Source organism: Scleropages formosus, chromosome 21 (assembly GCF_900964775.1).
Source record: "Scleropages formosus chromosome 21, fSclFor1.1, whole genome shotgun sequence".
NCBI classification, from domain to species: Eukaryota; Metazoa; Chordata; class Actinopteri; order Osteoglossiformes; family Osteoglossidae; genus Scleropages; species Scleropages formosus.
In genome coordinates this window covers 5,951,061-5,969,751 of record NC_041826.1, presented here as the reverse complement: position 1 = coordinate 5,969,751, position 18,691 = coordinate 5,951,061, and the positions used below count along the sequence as shown (strand labels likewise).

General features: G+C 43.8%; 1 protein-coding gene across 8 annotated transcripts in view; it reads right to left on the bottom strand.

Moving 5' to 3' along the window:
* LOC108924275 (tensin-like) overlaps window positions 1-18,691 on the bottom strand; it is a 144,671-nt gene that overhangs the window by 26,976 nt on the left and 99,004 nt on the right. For all 8 annotated transcript variants that reach the window (XM_018735530.2, XM_018735526.2, XM_018735528.2 and 5 more), the window contains 6 exons: window positions 18,093-18,205; window positions 17,549-17,609; window positions 15,710-15,785; window positions 12,922-13,051; window positions 12,517-12,582; window positions 12,239-12,355 (listed from right to left, as the gene is read on the bottom strand). In XM_018735530.2, coding sequence (XP_018591046.1) covers window positions 12,239-12,355; window positions 12,517-12,582; window positions 12,922-13,051; window positions 15,710-15,785; window positions 17,549-17,609; window positions 18,093-18,205 — 563 coding nt within the window. The remainder of the gene's footprint in view (window positions 1-12,238; window positions 12,356-12,516; window positions 12,583-12,921; window positions 13,052-15,709; window positions 15,786-17,548; window positions 17,610-18,092; window positions 18,206-18,691) is intronic.

The window sequence follows — 18,691 nt, the reverse complement described above, 5'->3', positions numbered from 1 at the left end:
ATTCACTAGATAAAACCAGATTTAAAGACAAAAGTTATGAAAGTGTCTAAAGCAAAACTGTAGGTTCTTCTTTGTTTACCAAGAGTGGCAGCAGAAATTTGAGGGACCCACACACCATACCACAAAGTTGAACTAATTTAGGCCGATACCAGCAACTATGCTACGGTTCAGAAAAAGGGATTTCACTTGATTTTTAAAGTTTAACTGATCAATCTTCTCCACATTTGTGTCTTCTCATTGCTTTGGTTCCACGTTTTCACAATGTCCTTTGGTAAAAATGAACTTTTCACCAACCTCGACTTCTGCAGCCTCCTCCTAAAACTCTGGCTTTGTCCCTAAAGTACAAGACCATTCCAGAACCTCCTTGATTAGAGGACTGACAGAGCTATATTGGCCATGTAGCATGGCAGGAGCTCTGGAGGAGCTTAAACAGTTCTGAGACCATGTGAATGTCTTTTCAGGTCAGCTGCTGGGCCTCAGAGCCACCTTTACTTTCTTCCTAGTATCTAGTCAAGACAGTATCCAGGACAGACACAGCAGACGCCACGGCTAAACTGCTTTCTATTTTAAAGCCACATTTATCACTTGCTTACAGACAGATATGACACATGATCGGCAGCAGAATATAAATCACAAGTTGGACCTCTTGTCCACCAGTATAAATAGTGACCTGTAGCACATGATAAAGAGTCTTTGATGGCAGTTATTTTAGCTATGTATCTTTTTTCCAAAAACAACAGGGAAAAAAGACCCTACCTGCCTTCCCAATGGTTTCTCGGAAATCCAGAGCTCCCCGACCACAGTCTGGGAGAGGAGTGCTTAAGGGTCAAAGGTTTCCTCAGTGAAGTTCCCTAAGGAGGTAAAGTTGAAGCCGCAGTACCAGAAGAAGTGAAGAAGACGAGCAAGCTTCGTTTAAGCAACTATATTTGAAGTGCATGGATGAATTTAGCTCTGTGAGGTCTGCCTGTCTCTCGCTTTAGTGGGAGTCCCCTACCACCCCCATCCCCACCCAGCGGCACTGGTCTGTATCATCTCCCAGCTGTGTCTGACAGCAGTGACATCACTGGGACCAGAACACCCTCCTGATGGCTGTCCCACCCTTCACCTCACTCTCTTTCCCCATGAGAGAGAAAACCCAATTCTATCTCCCAACTCCAGCAAATATACAAGCACTGGATGGCTTAATGAAGAATTTAGTATTTCTAAACAGGAGACGAGAAATATTCACATTATGAAACTAAACAATGCCAAACACTTGGGAAATCCACATCCAATTTAGTTAGGATTAAAGCTCACAATAAGAACATTCAAGAAAATTTCAAATTCTCCACACATCGAGCACCTCAGCCTCTTTCACTTGCCTGCTCTCCTTTGCTACCCTCCCTTTTGAACACAACATTAGTTTCAGCAAACATCTGGGAAACTGAGGACTACTCCAATTGTAAACAGGAACAGAACAATTTTCCACTCGATCAGCAAACACACAGGACACAGCACCAGGTCACCCTACAGGGCATTCATTCCATTTTGTGTTTATTTCTTATGTTTAGCGTGATCTGGACATTTACTTTCCTAATTGAAATGTCTAGAAGGTTGTTTTGTACCTACTCCAAAGGATCAAGCCCCAAATGAACCAAATCCATTTGACTATTTCTCACAACTGTAATGATTAACTTATACACCAGAAGAGGAAAATACTGCTTATGCAGCTGCTGGCTCCTTACCTTTGTCTAGTGTATCCAATTCCCACCACTGCCCCTTTACAGAAACCTCCACGTAGCTGATGGCTTTTTGATTAACTGGAAAATAGCCCCTTAATATCAGATGGTGGATTAGCCATTAAAAGTCCCCAATGCCTTCCAGGTACTCAGCAGATCCAAGCTTACAGCAATATCACAACCCACCGTCACTCTTGAATGTTTTGTAGCTGCCGAAGTTGTGCTGTATATTCCCCAGAGATGCCAAGCTTTGTAATATCCATGAGTATGAATCATTAGATAAGCAAGAAACTACACTAATAGATGAGACGCCCACAAGTATGGTAATATGGCTATTTCACTGTAGAAGATGCAACTTTGTAATGCATCATCAGGTAACTACACCAACTGCCCAAAAGGGAAAGTGATGTCATGATTCATAGTATGCAGTCTCCAGTTAAGATGACAAATGGTAATTTCTGGTAAAAAGCTTCACAGACTGAAAAGAGGCAGGCTGTAGAGGTCCACAGGTACAAAGGGCTTGTGTGTTCTGAATAAGAGGGACGTCTGGGAACTGGTGTCTGTCACAGATGCATTAAGAGTGTCAGGAAACTGCATACACTCAAAAATACGTACTCGCAGCACACATGCACAAGGTCATAAGAGTCTGAGGGACATTAATAATACAAGAATGCCACAAGGCACTGGAGTTGGCTGGATATTCATTTCTATCCTGGTATCCATGACTAAAGTCATTTTAGGTACATTACTAAACCAAACAAATCTGCTCACTTGCGTATGTTTCTTCTAACCTCCACATATTTAAAATGTTTCAGCCCCTTTCCACAGTGCCCGGTTATATCATCCCAGTTGCAACTGTTCTTGTTGTGGTTGTGTTCCAATTGGGATGATGTAGGGATATGGCAAGCAGTTTTTCAAAGGCAGTGTTAGAAGCAGCCCCCAGGACCATGAGATGGTGTGGAGTTTGTGGAGCTGGAGTATCCATGTGGAGGAACACATGGCAGGGAAACAGACTGTCCTTCAGCCTAAAATAGGCTCCACATTCCTTACCCAGGTACTGTATTTCAGGAGTGGCATAAACACATCGTGTTGACATCTGACTTCCAAGCTACTTTCATATGAAGAGTATCGCAAAGACACAAACATACATTACCTTGAACACCTTCACTTCAAGGACCCTACTGTTCGTCGGCAAGGGGACTAAAGAAGGGCATCTCCAGGCTCTGAGCGCTTAAAGAGTGTCGTACTCCTGGCTGTCCAATAAGGTTTGCATCCTTTCAAAACACTGAGGAAGCAGTGCTATTGACTGCAATATAGTGCCTTATAACTCAGCAGCAGGACCCCTGCAGCAGGGGGTGCTTAATGGTGCACATTTTGTTCTTGGGCTGAGTCATTTGGTTCTAGCTGCCAGAGTCATTATGAATGTTTATTACCGTGAGGCATGAATAGCCACCCCTTTGAATGGGTTATCTCTGCCACACTTCTTCCTTAAGAAAGAATTCAGAAAGAAAGAGTTGGGAGTCATGTGGTACGCCATGAGAAGCTGGCTTGTTAGAGACGACTTTTGTTTTTAGGTCTTTTGGCACCTTACAGTAGCCGTGCTGTGGCTGATATCACAAGAGTAAGCACTTTACTGCCACTACAAATATAATGATGCAAATGTACTTCTCCTCCAACAACACTTAAGCACAAGAACAGATTCTGTGGCAATGGGTTACAAATCACAAGAAAAAATTTTCAAAAATGCCTCATCTCATAAATCTCACAGCAGACATTCTGGTTTAAATGGAAATATTTAGAGGGCTATGGAGAAGCCAGCTAACATAAATAATGGACACTTTATAGTGTTCAGCAGTCCAAAAAGAATTTTTGTTTTTTGGTGTGGGCATGACAAAGTTTGTAGCTTACAAAACTAGGTATGAAAGGTGCCTGGAAAATCTGTATAAAATCAGAGCACGGAGAGACTTTGACAACATGACTTTCCCAGAATTCCCCAGGATCATTACCCAGAGTGCTTTCAAAACAGAGCTCTCACACAACTCTCAAAGACTCAGGCTTGGCATAATCAATCAGGAGGCCGCAAGCACTGCCACCTTCCAATGAAATGCCTTTCTGCGCTAAATGCCCCTAAATGTTCTTATAAATAGACAGGGCTTAATGACAGGCCATTATCATATCAGATGGACTGAGTCAATAACCCAGACAATCTATACATAGCTCATGATGTGTGGTTAAAAACAGGGTTCAAGTGACAACTTTACCTGAGATTGCTTAAACTATCAAAAGCAACAAACCAAATGTGTATCCTTCACACTGTTTGCTGTCCACCCTTTGGCACGGATGCAAGCAATGAATCGACACACGGGTCTTGACTTGGGCTACCGTGTCATTAGAGGTGACATAATGTCTCAGGAAAAGCAGTCAAGCTGTGTTGGGAAGCATCCTGGCCTGTTTCAAGCCAGGCCTCTGCTGGCACACTTTGACTGCCTGTGGTCAAGCGTAGGCATGGCTCGGGGGTTAGTCAACCGCTCTGAACATATGGTATAACTTGAGGTGGGGGGGGGGGGATGTTTGGGAGCTTGTCCAACACCTCAGCCAGGCCTGAGATGTTCTTTTTTGTCCTGGGGTCAGAAACTGGGCCAATACAGTAATGATGAAGTGTTTGAAATTACAAGGCTCATTTTTAGAATAGAAAGCTCAGGAACCTGGGTGAAGTTAGTGTCTTTTTTATGTTATTTTAGAATTTCCTACTTTCCACAGGGACACATTTCCCATGCGCTGTATGTTTTATGAAAACTGTTATGTGGGGAAATTACCACCTCATTATCACAGCCGCCTCATGTCTAGAGCGGCAGTTAACTGAGGAATTTGAAGTTTACTGTCTGCCAGCGCTAATGGTTCATATCTCAGATCATAGGCGCAGAGACTGTATATAAGATGGAAAGTCTGCCTCATCTTGCAGACATGAAATGGGACATCCCTCTGCATTGTTCATGTGGCTTTGACACATTTATTTTTGTATTACTTGTCTCCTGGTTGGATTTCCATTATTCATTCATGATCTGGAGATGTTCCAAGTATGGAGCATTGCAGTATGTATCCTATTTATCTGCATGTCCAACCTTAAATGGACCACTGGAATGTGAAAGGGCGATTCTTTTCTCGGGTATAAAGTAGAGGACATCAAGTACACGGAAGGAGCCTTGCACCTCGGTGCTGCTTTTGTATCAAGGGAGGCTGAGAATCGGAGGGACTCCTTACAGCTTTAGAAAAGGTTCTCCATGACCATGTATTGCAGATCCTTGGTAGCTACTTAGGATTTACTGTCAGACCTTTGGTGAAGGTGGGGTTTCCCATAATTTGGAAAAACTAAATATCCAAAGTGGTTGGATTTCAAACCAAATGCCAATACCATCACCTCAGTCTTTGGCCTCACCTCCTCTTTAGAGTCATTCAAGGAATACCATTCTGGAGCAGTAGATGTGCACATTGTCACTGTCATTGCTGAACACTGGAGAAAATTACACATTGGGTCCACTGGAGAGGAGGATAGCAATCTACTGTTTTCACTGTGACTGTAAAAACAAGACCACCTTGGCCAGCAGCTACATGATGCCACAGTGAACTTAAAAAAAAAAAAATACTTTGGCAGGTGAAGACCATTCAAAATGTCAGACTGCACAATTTTTAACACTTTTGGTCATTATCCCTCAACTGAAGCCTAACCACCTGTAAATGGAAGAGCTTTTGAAGCTTGCAGTAGAGCTGTAGACCTGCCCACTTAGGCGGGTACAGGGGTTTAACTGTGGCCCACCTCCTGGGGACACATAAATCTATGTTAAGGGCCATACACACACACCGTTGTTCTGCCACATGTCACTGCATCCTGGGAGTGCTCACACTCACAAAACGGATTTATTCCCTCCTGGGAGACATCCATAAATATTTAGAAAGGTGGTGCTTCTGTTTTATTCCTCCAAACCACCACATGTCTAAGCATTGACCCTGTAAAGGCATACATACTCTATATAAGCAGCCCTGGAGATTTGAGAACTTCCTCACTACAATGGTATTTACCAGGGCCAGTGAGTTCACTGCTATATAAAAGTTTACCAGAAGTAACGTGTAGATTTGTGTCATTAGGCAAACCCACTTCAGCCCATTCAATTTTGAATAAATTGCTTCTGAGAGGATAACCCTCAGAAAAAGTACACTAGCTGGCTCACAGAAAATAAGAACCACAAGTAAAAATTTCTCATGTGGCTTTTTTTTTTCTCTTTTTACTTTATTCTGCAAATGATTGCAATAACATTCTGTACACAGTTTCAAGGAAGCAAGTGATATCCAGCTTAGTTGTTGATAAAGATGCCAAAGGCATATGCTCTGGTTTAAAACACAGAAATAACAAAAACAAACCAATCAAACCCCAATCAATGCAAACGCACAATTAAAATTCCTTTTCATTCAGAATGAAAAAGAAAAACTGTTTCAGCAAAATCTTTTTCTTAGATCCCCTTTAAATTCACTTTAGAATACAAATAAACTGGAACATCTCATAATATTCAAATGTTTCTGCAGCATGAACATCAGAAGTACATGTATTAATGTAGCTCACACTTTTCTCCAAAGAAACTTACAGTGATAAGCTACCTACAGTTATTTCGCCCATTTACACAGCTGGGCTATTTTTACTGGAGCAATTTCAGGTAGGCACCATGCTCAAGGGTACTATAGCTGAAAGTGGGATTCAAACCTCTATCTAGTACATTAACTACATTGCCAGCTGCCTAGTATATGCAAGGCATAAATACATTCAAGACACAGCATTACATTAACAAAAATAGACAATGCAATTTGTTGCAGTTACAGCAACAGTGACAGCATCTCGAGCCTCCTAAAGTGCATTGCACTGAAACACTCCTAGGTCAACCATCACACCAGCTTCAGCGAAAGGTCACCCCCGTCTCCACAGAGGCAACCCTGACAGCTCACCTTGTGCTATGACCGGCCTCTCGCCGTCTCTCCAAAGATGAGACGTGTTCCGCAGCCTGTCGCTCCCCCAGCTCAGGTTCAGAAACAAAAAAGCCTTTGAGAGTCCCAGAAGACTGGAGCCAGAGCAGTCGGGTACGTCGCTCGTACCTCTGTCGTTCGGAGCACAACTCGCTCCCCTTCCTAATCCTCTCGCTCACTGCCACCACACTTTTCGCTCCGAGCTATTCCAAAAATGCCGCGGGCCATGCCGTGGCCAAATATGGGAAGAGCAGCAGTAAACAAGGCCAGGCGCCTGGGGTGTCACATGACTTCCCTCTGGGCTCCCCTCCCTGCATGTCTCCCCACCCCCCTGAGACCCTCTGCCCCGCTCCCTCCCGGACTCCTGGACCGGGTCTTTGCAGTTCCTCCAACCCACTGGTGGCTTTCTTACCGCTCCCAGCAGTGGTTTTCATCTGCAGTTCCTAAGAACTTCTACATTTTTTCCATTTCCTCATCCAGCTTCATTTTTTTATATGCAATGGCAATGTCTCTTCTTGTACATTAATGTGCAATACTGCAAATAATAGGCACTACTGTAGGAACTGTGAAGTTTTCTTCTCATTAATAAGGCTGCTTTGCCTTTCAGCTGAGTCTCTCAGGTCCATGTAATATCAATCTCCTTGCAGGTCTATGAATGGACTTTAACAATGAGACTGTCAGAACCCCCACTGTGTGTTCAGTGTGAGGCAGATCACATCACACCAGACCCTTTTGAGGCACAGTGCAGCGAGCTTGCCTGCACACTCCCGGTTGTTCTGGGGGTCTGACCTGGAGAGCAACAGCTGCTGAAATGTGCGAAACTACAATGGGTCAAAGGACAGAGAGACAATGATAAGGTGCAGCGAAGGCACCTGTGGACCTCCAGATCAGACATGATCCTAATGGAAAAGTGCAATAATGGATAAATGTATATGTAGCTCTAGAATAACGTCTTCATTCAAATCTCTTCTTCCGATAATGTTATGCATTCTTTGCATCGTTCTCTGAGATGTACATCACTTTTTGTGAAAATAGTCAGCTAAATGAATAAATGCAAATGTGAATGATCATCACTTCCAGGTTACGCACACATTGTTATGCATTCATAACCCTTCCTGTAAGCGACAGCTAAACAAATAGCCCTTACTCGGTGTGGTGGGAGTTCTCGGTTACAGTCTCCTTCCTTCTCAGTTTGACTTTTTCAAAGTAAAATAAATTCAAAATTTTAAATGAATAAAGAGAAGATGTGAGTGTCATCTGCTGGATCCCCCAGAAGAAGTAAACCCAGAACCTCAAAGTTCCTTTTGCACACTTGACTTGTTTAAACTATTTTTTATCATGTATTTAAAAAGAAAAAAAATACGCTTAGTTAAAACTATTCCAACAATTAAAACCAGGTAATTGCTGAATCACATCAGGTTAAATGGCATGTTGAAAAGGCAGTACCAGATTTTAAACCTGGTAACAATGGAATAGCAGTGAATTTGAAACTTGCACAGCATTTGTTGCTCTATGTCACAGCAGCGCCTCCAGTTAAGCAAAATTTTAGTTGATTCTGAAGAAAAAATATACAGCAATTGGATTTTATATGGGTCCCAGAGTCTACATTACTGGATTCAGGAACCTCTTGGTTGGGTCTTAACCGCAACACCATCAGCAGGCTAAAGAAAAACTAAAACCAAACTGCTCTCATTCACTGTGCAATGATTATTAAAAATGTTACTCGCTTTCAAAGGCGCTCATATTCCAGCTATTTTATAGCCTGCAATCAAAATAACAAGTGGAAAATCTGCTGCTGACCAGTGTACCCACTAGTCAATACAGAATGCATGAGACTGGACTGAAATTGCAAGCGAAGAAAGTGCTTCTGTAAAGAATCCACTTTGCAATGCCAGAACAGCAGCAGATCTGCAAGCTGCCAACGCTCTGCTGCTCAATAGCCTATCTGTCTGTGGATCACTCAGTATGGACAGTGACGCACGGCCCCCTGTATCTAGGGAGAAAAGGGACCCCATGCTTCCGACAGTGAGCGCAAGGGGTGCACTAGAGATAGCAGATTCATTTACAGCCCCCTCCCACCACAGTCATCCTCTGGAGAGACTGACGCCCAACTATTTCCAATACAGCTATTTATGGCTCCCATTGGCAGGGAGTGGGGCAACTTTATGGCGGGTCCAGTCAAAAAGCTGAGGAAGTATCCTCAGTGTCCTCACCTGTCATCTTTATATTATGAAAAAGCAACAAAAGCAACTGTTACATGAAACTTTAGCTATCTATCTACTATATCTCCATTTTAACAGTTTCAGTATAACAAAAGAAGGGGGTACAGAACTGAAAACTGCCTGGTAATTCAAAGAACAGTGTAAAAGAATGCAACAATCTGAAAGTGGATCAGTAGGTATTTAGATACAGATGCTGCCCAGAACATCCTACGTTGTGCATCGGAATCCTAAAGGGCGAGGACGAGAGGAGGTGGAAATATGTAATGTTCAGCAGAGCTATGACTGGGGGCTTGCAGCAAGCAGAGCTGTGATACACCAGGCTGTGTCCAGTTCGAGAGGTTACCAAGCATAAAGCAGCAATAGTCGGACATAGAATTTATTTTTATTTCCCATACAATCAAAGTTAAAGTGTTATTCAAACATTTAAGGAAAAAGCCATAACAGCACCAAAAGACAAAAATATAAAACCTCCTGCAGGCAGCAAAAACAAAACTGTAACCATGGGGACAGCTGGTAGCGCAGTGGTTAAAGCTTAGTGCCTTTGGATCCAAAGGTGGTAGCATTAATCCCCACCTCCGGCTGTAGTACGCTTGGGCAAGGAACTTACTCAAACTACCCAGCTGTGTAATTGGGTAAATGTTTGTAAACATAACATTGTAAGTCTCTTTAGCATCAGCTAAATGGATAAATATAACCACAAAAACTCAGTCCTGGAGCAAACATGACAGTTCGTTTTGAACCGCCAAAAGAATTCCAATATCCAAAGTCTCTGATTAAAAATAATCGCAGTTTAAGAATGAATGGCTGCACCAGGTGCATGTTTCATCCTCTCAGGTGAAAGCATCAGTTCACTTGATGGAAGTGTGGCCTGGTTCGTCACTTGGTACCAGGTTGTTTACAGGAGGGGAGCAGGCGTTCCTCTCCACTGGGGCCCAGTGTGAATCATAATCTGTTGATCCCTCTACTCTGGGTCCTCAACACTTTGTCCCACTGACAACTCAAAGTGCACCTGGTGCGTGCACAAGGAGATAAACATTTACTTGCCCCATAAAGGCAAGGGTTCAACCTGCGGTCTGCAGGACAGAGGCCAGCCTGCTATCTGTGGAGTCCCACACAGGACAAATAAAATGACCTCCATGCAGACCCACAGGCCAAAAGCAACAGATCTATCTAATTACAATCTCAGTAAGAGTCCTGCTAAGTTAATTATTATTGCTCCACCACACATGCAGTACTTTGTACATTCAGTGGGGTTCAGGTATCCAAGATGACACAAATCACCTACAAAAAGTTAGTATCGTTTTTTTTCAGCTGACTCAGTGTCAAGTGGGAAACTTTAGAAGGATTTGCCCATTTATGCCGGATGGTATCAAATCCAATCAACGATACTACGGTAAAGTGAGATTTTAAGCCAGCGACCATCTGATTGCAAGGTAACCACACTGCTTGCATAGATATTTGCTTAAACAGCGTAAAACACTACTGTTGACTTTCCCCTTATTGTTTAAAAACATGAGGAAGTGATAAAAGCTAAAACATTTATATTCCTAAATACACACACACACACACACATACACACACTTTCTGAACCGCTTGTCCCATTCGGGGTCACGAGGAGCCAGAGCCTAACCTGGCAACACAGCGCGTAAGGCTGGAGGGGGAGGGGACACGCCCAGGACAGGACGCCAGTCTGTCACAAGGCACCCCAAGCGGGACTCGAACCCCAGACCCACCGTAGAGCAGGACCCGGTCCAACCCACTGTGCCACCCCGCCCCCCTCTATTCCTAAATATTTTTTTAAATAATAATAAGTAGGGAATATAAAGACATTCATCTTCTGTCAAGGGTCATTACTGCAAAGAGATGCAGAACTCTGATGAAAAAGTGATGGAATCCCATCTTATCCTTAAGGTCTAGAAACCAAGACCCTACTCTTCCTCTACCGGAAACGTTTAATCACGAGTGTGACCTTCCCCAGACCCCACTACAGTAGTACTCTACTCCATGTTGGTTATTTTTCCAATTACGGTACTCTCCAAATACAACTATTTCATTATATATGTTGAGTTTTAGCACAGAGCACTGAAAAGAAAGCTGAGTTGAGCTTCCTCACTAGCGACTTTTAGCAGGTATGTCTTTCTGAAGATGAGCTCAGTGCTAAGGCATGAGAATGATGTAATGCTTCTGGTAATTGTTTGCGGACCGTGCGTAACCTCGCTGATGTAAGGGGTTAAAAAAAAGTGTGAACAAACCTTTCCAAAGCCCATTACATGTCAGATGGAATCATTCATCCTCACACATGCTGACATGGGTACGTAATACAAGACAGCAGATATAAACAGTTCTGTTGGACGGTGCTGGACCAGTCACATGTGTCTGAGTTTTGAGCAAGAGATGCAGATCACCTCAGATGCTAAAATACTTGTAATTATTGAGCTGAGTTGAGCAGAAATTGGTCACTTGTGAGTGGCTGGTTAAATGGGAGGGAGGAATGTGTGAATATGCACCCCTGGCTCTTTCAACCCTCCCCTTGCAGTGCTTGTCAAGCGCTTGTATCTTGCACTGACTGCAATCACCAACATTCACTCTCTGTGTGTGTGTGTGTGTGTGTCAGTAGGTATATCTGAGTTTTTCTGCATGTTTTTGTTTTTGTGTAAGTCTACTTCATTGTCAAGCTGATTCACACACTCTCATAGATTACCCCCAGTATACATACTCAGTGTTGCTTAGGGCTTTTCTGAACACACCGTACTCCATATACACACACACACATTTTCAGAACCGCTTGTCCCATACGGGGTCACAGGGAACCGGAGCCTACCCGGTAACACAGGGCGTAAGGCCAGAGGGGGAGGGGACACACCCAGGACGGGACGCCAGTCCGTCACAAGGCACCCCAAGTGGGACTCGAACCCCAGACCCACCAGAGAGCAGGACTGCGGTCCAACCCACTGAGCCACCGTACCCCCGTGTACTCCATATAGTTTTTACTCATTCTTCCTTGTTAAACCGTTACGCAACAATCAAGCAATCAAGCATGGCCGAGGTTAATCATTCCTTTTTCATCAGTGGTGGTCATTGTGTTATTTCTATGATATTATCCATTTATAAATGATCCATTCAGACAGATGCTTTGTCAGTGGATCACTAAACAAGCAGTGTGGCTCAGGGTCCAAGGACTCAAAAGCCACTGACCAAACAATGACAGGCCACACTTTAGTGACTCTTGTGTGCGACACAGAATACAAAAGGTTCCTCCAAGGTTAAAGGTCTTGTGGTGTTACTCACCCTCCATGTTGTCCTCGCAACGCTGGTTGAAATTCTCATATGAGTCCCAGCGAATCAGTGGGTCCTGGGTGTTGTAGTCCACTGAGACACTGGGGCCATTCTCCAGATGGTCCATCCCTGAAGAAGTGGGTGGAAGGAGGAGGAAACATTTAGCAAGGCTTGGAGAGGACAGTTCCCAGAAAGGATAATCAGACAATACATGAACTGCATTGATGTCAGATGTTCTTGGTCTGAGTCACTATGTATGATCATAGTGCCAGAAACCTCAGAATTCCTACCTTGGATTTTCTCTGGCCCAAAAGAGAAGACAAACTCCACTTTTCCATATTCTGGGAATCGCTCATCTGGCACAGACAGAAATAAAGAAGAAGCAAGGCTGAAGGACTACATACAAACAGCGTGTCCACACCTGGAATTCAGTGGTAGGGTTAGGTGTATTTCAGGCACAATTCCATAGGAAACAGTGAGCTGTCACTATTCACATTTTTTGCAGGCGTTTTACATTTCATTATTTTATGTGTAAAGAGAATAAAACAAGAAGATGGAGTGAAAGTAAAAGTAAATCTTGCAATAAATTAATGTAAACTTATCAGTAGAGTAGTAAATCATGCAAAATGATGTTTAAGACTCAGTACTGTATTAACAGACTTGGTTGAGTGAATAGGTCACTCATTGTGTCTTACCCCTGAAGGTCTCATCGAGCTCGTCCTTTCCGAAGACGATGCCTAGATCGTGCACGGCACAGGTATGGAACTGCACTCGGAATATCACATCCCTGCTGGGGCTGCGGAAGCGCTTGTGATAGCACTTGAGCTGGAGGGGTACAAAAGAGGGATTGCACTGTGGCACACTGATGCTAGAAGAACCTCATTCCGAACATCAGAGGACAAGCAGCGCACGACACACATTAGGTTTTCTCAGCTTCCTTTCTCCCCATGGTATAATTAGATGAAAGACTCAGAGGCCTATGCTGGCTGTGTAAAACAAACGCTACTGCACAGAGGAAGAGAGCTCTATGGTACGTTCCAGTCTCCATCCTGCCTCCAGCCCTCAGCTCCTTCTAAGATCAGGCAGTCAAGTCTCACTGTATGTTCCGACTTTTAAAACTGCAGCCCAGCTTCCCCATGTCACACGCTAGGGCCTTGTAAAGAGCAGATGTAGCATGCACAAAAAATGCTTGCTTTACTGCCCAGGTGTGCTGTGTTTTCATTTGGTTTTTATTCCTTTCTCTCAGACCTCCCAGTAAGGGAGACTGAAGGAATATTTAGATCTGTAATAACTGCTTGACTGCTTATGAATTCACCCTTACAGTGCCCATCAAAAGTTTGAGTAAACTTGTAAATTTTTATTTATTTTTTTTGGTAATGCATTCAGTCAGCAGGTATCAGGACATCACCCAACATAGCTTCACAGCATTTCTGCAGCTCTTCCCAGGACACTTGTGGGTTGCTTTGCTTTGACTCTTCGGTCCAGTTTGTCCCATACAAGCATTGCCCAGGTGTACCCAAACTTTTGACTGATACAATACACTTTGTTCTTATGTAATGTATGTTCCTGAACACAGACTCAGAGCACACTCATAAGGTTATGAATCAAACCAATGGCCAACCATCACATCCAATACATATTTGCATGTTTGGTACTGTATGTACCACCTTCTGGTTGGCCACGTGAATCACAGCTACACAGGCCATACCAGGAAAGCTAATTTTGACAGCAACATTCATTTTAGAAGAAACACATCTGTTCTGTCCATCCTTGCCATTCCTGGTTAACCCTTGTCACATTTTTGTCATTGTCGAGTTAGATGCGCTCTGCAGATGCACATGCGCACGCCCCCTAAATGTAATGGACAAAAGAGCAAGGAAACATTCCAGGGTGCTGCGCCAGTGTTGGAAACCCAAACCTCCACTCACTGGCCCAAGAAAACTATAATTAAGAAATTCAATGGAGGGGCAGATGGACACAGAGAATGTGCAGGTTTTCTATTCATGGAGACGGAAGCAAAGCAAACAAACTCAAATTGAGGAAGGATGGGAGAAAAGCCAAACATCCTGTGGTTTCCTCTGGCCAAAATGTGGCCAACGGTGACAGTGGATAGCCCCCACAAGAAGGGGGTATGCTGGGGCTTTAAAGGAAAAGGGCCCCAGTCAACCACCCCATTTCCAGCAAACAAACGCAAACAAAGCAACGAAAAAAAACCCTGAATAACAGTTGAAACAGCCATTAAAGCAACTTAGTGCAGGATATTGAAACACGATACAGGTTAAATAGATAGATGAAAAACCCAGGAAGAAACCAACTAGGGCCCATTAAAATTCATATTCTGACACTGTCAAATGAACAGGATGTAATATAAACACAGAGAAGAGAAACCAAATGAGAAGAGAAACAAATCAATTTTTATTCTCAACATTTTTCATCATAATTATGATTGCGGTGTATAAATGATCAGATCACGCTTTTAAGAATTCAGCAAAATCAGTTAGGGCTTGTCTGTTGGCCTTGGTTCAAGTTGTGTTTGCTTTTGAATTTCATACCAACACCCATAAATAATAATGAGAAAAGCATCTTCATAATGACACTCCTTGAGGGGATGACTGATCACATTATGAAGTATAATTTTTTGGCAGAGCCTTTAAATGAATATAAGTGCTGTTTCTCAGCAAATTGCGCCTCCTATATGTAAGTTAGAACTGCAGCTTTCTTGAGGATAATTTTTCCTTGCATGCAGCTGGACTACATCCTGGTCTTGTCCCGTTTTGGTGTGACAGTTAGAGACCACACACTGTGTGCTAAAGAAGGTGGGTACATGGCTCTTTGTGTTGCCCTAGTGGCTCATTCCCTGTGTTTTACAACTATAAGAGTTGCTGCCAAACCGGGGGACAAAACTGACTTTTTCACATGGGAGTTCACAAGCTGGCCCATCCAAAACAAAGTTCTGCACGCATCACAGAAACTACGCCTCTCTCCCAGAATTCTCTAGAAACCTCTGGCCTGGCCAGGAGAGCTCAGCTACAAGATCATGTCACTGGAACAGATTCCAGCCCAGTGAGGGACAGGCAAAGCCTGAAAGCTTCAGTTGACCTTCAGGGAAAAGCATCTTGGTCTGTGACATAATTTGCATAAAGAATAGCACCTGCTTTACTAAGTATTAATGAATCTATTCTGCAAAAAAGCTGAAATGATGAAAATGTTTCAGAATTTCTGCTACTTATCATCAAAAAGAGGGCTCACACTACAAAATTACTAAAAATACTACATACACAAAAATGAATTACACCTTTGAAATTGTATGTAAATGCTTTATCAACTGTGTTTAAAAAAAACATCACTGAAAAAAATCATTTTAATAAACTACATATTAAAATATTATGAAAACATTTTTAAAAATAGAAACAAATATTTGGAAGTCAGTCCTTTCAAAAAGCAGACTAATTGCTGAAAAGCTAGTAGGCGGAAATGTCTTACCAGAATGTCCCCCTTCAACAGCAGGCCGGGTTCAATGGTGATGCAGATGCTGGTGTGACTGTCTCCTTGGACATTACTGGAGAAGTAGCATGGGAGACAGGTGTAAGGTCAGCCTTGCTATCAGAATCAGTTTACGCTATTTGCTGTTTCATTACAGGGGGAGAGGTGGTGCGGTAGGTTTGGCCGGGTCCCGTTCTCTAGGGTCTGGGGTTCGAGTCCTGCTTGGGGTGCCTTGCGATGGACTAGCATCCTGTCCTGAGTGGGTCCCCTCCCCCTCCAGCCTTATGCCCTGTGTTGCCAAGTTAGGCTCCCGTTCGCCACAACCCCGCTTGGGACAAGTGGTTTCAGACAATGTGAGTGTGTGTGCGAGCACATACTATTTCATTTCATGCAATTACTGGGTGTTTTTAAGGACGGCGCAATATTTTGTCACATACAGGATGAGTCCTCACGGACCAGCTGACAGCAGGTGTCTAATGAGCTGCAGAATTCAGCCCACGATGCACTGCGTATGTATGTGTGTGTAAATGACAACGACTGAGCGGTGGACACACAGGTGTTTCCATGGTATATATTTCTAGGTATATCCAGCAGCTGGAGCCAAGCTGCTGTGTGGCAGCTATGATGTCCCAGGGCTTGTTAAAGCTCAGCGCTGTACGTGATGCGGTGGTGCAGTGGGTTGGACCAAGTCCTCCTTTCCAGTGGATCTGGGGTTCAAGTCCCTCTTGGGGTGCCTTGTGACAGACTGGCGTCCCGTCCTGGGTGTGTCCCCTCCCCCGCTGGCCTTCCGCCCTGTGTTGCCGGGTAGGCTCCGCGACCCCGTATGGGACAAGTGGTTCAGAAAATGTGTGGTGTGTGTGTGTACGTACGTGACACCACAGCTGTCCACGACCACCCATGTTCCGACACAGCAGGGGATAATCGGTAGCTAATCTCTTAATGAGGCGTGCAAGCATGCTCACATGCATATACGCACAGTTCAGCCACTCACACTCGACCACCATTGTGAATGACATTTTTTTGACAGAGCTTTTTTAACTCATAAAAAGTAAAGTCTATTTTTGATATGTTACAATCACAGCAATCCTTTTTTTGAAGTTAATATTCCTTGCAAGCAGCTAGACTGGAAACTGGTCCCGTGGCGCCTTTTCCTGTGAGACTTAAATTCCATGGATGCAGGGGATGACCTTTTGTGCTGTGGCAGTGGTATTTTATTTTTTGCCGCTATGAAAGCCTTTCTGTGCGAAACAATGCATCTTCCACTCAATCCAAACAAGTGCTCTCCGCTCTGTGGATGTTGGATATTACTTCACACAATGAAACTGGGATTTCAATTCCATTCGTCACCATTAAGCCTGTAATGCGATGAGTGCCCTAGTGGGAAGCAGAGAAACCATTACAGGGACACCAGGTTTTTACTGCGCTCGGCTTTCCTGCCCCCCACACTAAGCTGTGGAATGCAGGTATTTCCAGGCAGGCCAAGGGGTGGCATGGAGTCTAAGTGTAAGGGATTAATACAACGAGCTACATGTCACACTTCCACTCTTGCCGTTACAAATAGCAGCAGAGCTATGATTGAGGAAAAAAAAAAAAAAATTGTGTAAATACAGTTCAGATGTTAAGCATTTAAATTAATATGGATGTACAGTAAATGTGCATCCAGGTGCTGTACAAAAACATGGGACCACCTGACTTGAAACATTCCCCACTGGTAGACTAAGGTGTTGATGGAAATCAGAGACCATGATTTGACTCGTGCAAAAACAGCATGCTGGGCTCCCTGCCACTGCACTGTAAATACGAGAGCACAGAGCTACAGTAGAAAGGGCTCTTTCTTACTAGATCCCAGATGTGTAGACAGGCTGCATTGCTTGGTAGATCTTCAGGAAGGGACGGCAACCTAGAAAGGTATAGAAGGTAAACAAGAAAAAAAAAAAGAGAGAGGCTGGCAAACAAAGAAAACAACAACAGGAAAAGCCTTCAGTGCAACCGGGCTGGGGGGCTAAAAACAAACACGCCGCAGTTCCCAAGATGAGGAACTCGGAGAGGAGCGGAAGCCTCCAAGGTTGATGAAACCTTATGAAGAGCATCTCTGCAGTACAGCTGGATCTCAGGCTTGTGACAAACAGCCCAAACAACCTGGGACCCCCCTCAGATCACAGAACTCTGGGAAGGTAAAACTGCCGACCCACAGGGATCCACTCCTGTGTGGTCCATAGGCACACATCTGCCATTTGGCAGGGGCCGGTCCGTCATTATCCAAGGAGGAGCTCTAGCTCTAGCACTCCGAGCTGGAAGCGGCAGGCCCTTGGATTTAGCGCACTCAGGAAAGAGCAGCCCGCACTAAGGCGCGTCCACTGGAGAAGGATAAGAGTGAGCTCACCTCCTTGGGACTCGAAGTTTGGGATTCCATGCATAATGACATGGTGCAGGAACAAGGGCTTGTTGTTGATCTTGATGTGGCCAGACAGAAGGCCACTGAAGTATTGTATATACCTGGGTGTGAAAACAGAGAAAGCAGTCATACCCTGAGATACGCCCATTCAAAATCACGAGAACATTTACATTCACATTTATTCATTTAGCAGATTCTTTTCTCCAAAGTGAGTTACAGTGACTATTGGTGTTTAGCTGACACCTTTATTAAAGGTGACTTAGTGTTAGTTGAACTGCACTAAACTTCCCACAATCATTCACGCATCTATACAGCACAGTAATGTAACACATAGACAAACACACAAATACATTATGGCCCATTTAGAATCAAAAAAATTCATCCGAAACCCATATCTCTGAGACGAAACACACACAAACACAAGTAGCGCAGGCAGGCTACACACAGACTGAGAACGGATCAAACCCATGTCCAATTGCAGAGGCCGGATGCTGTGAGACACCACATCAGCTTGTTTGGTGAGTGTGAATTCATTTGCATTTTTTTTTTTTTTTTTTTTTTTAATTGTACTGTTCCGTTTTGTTTTT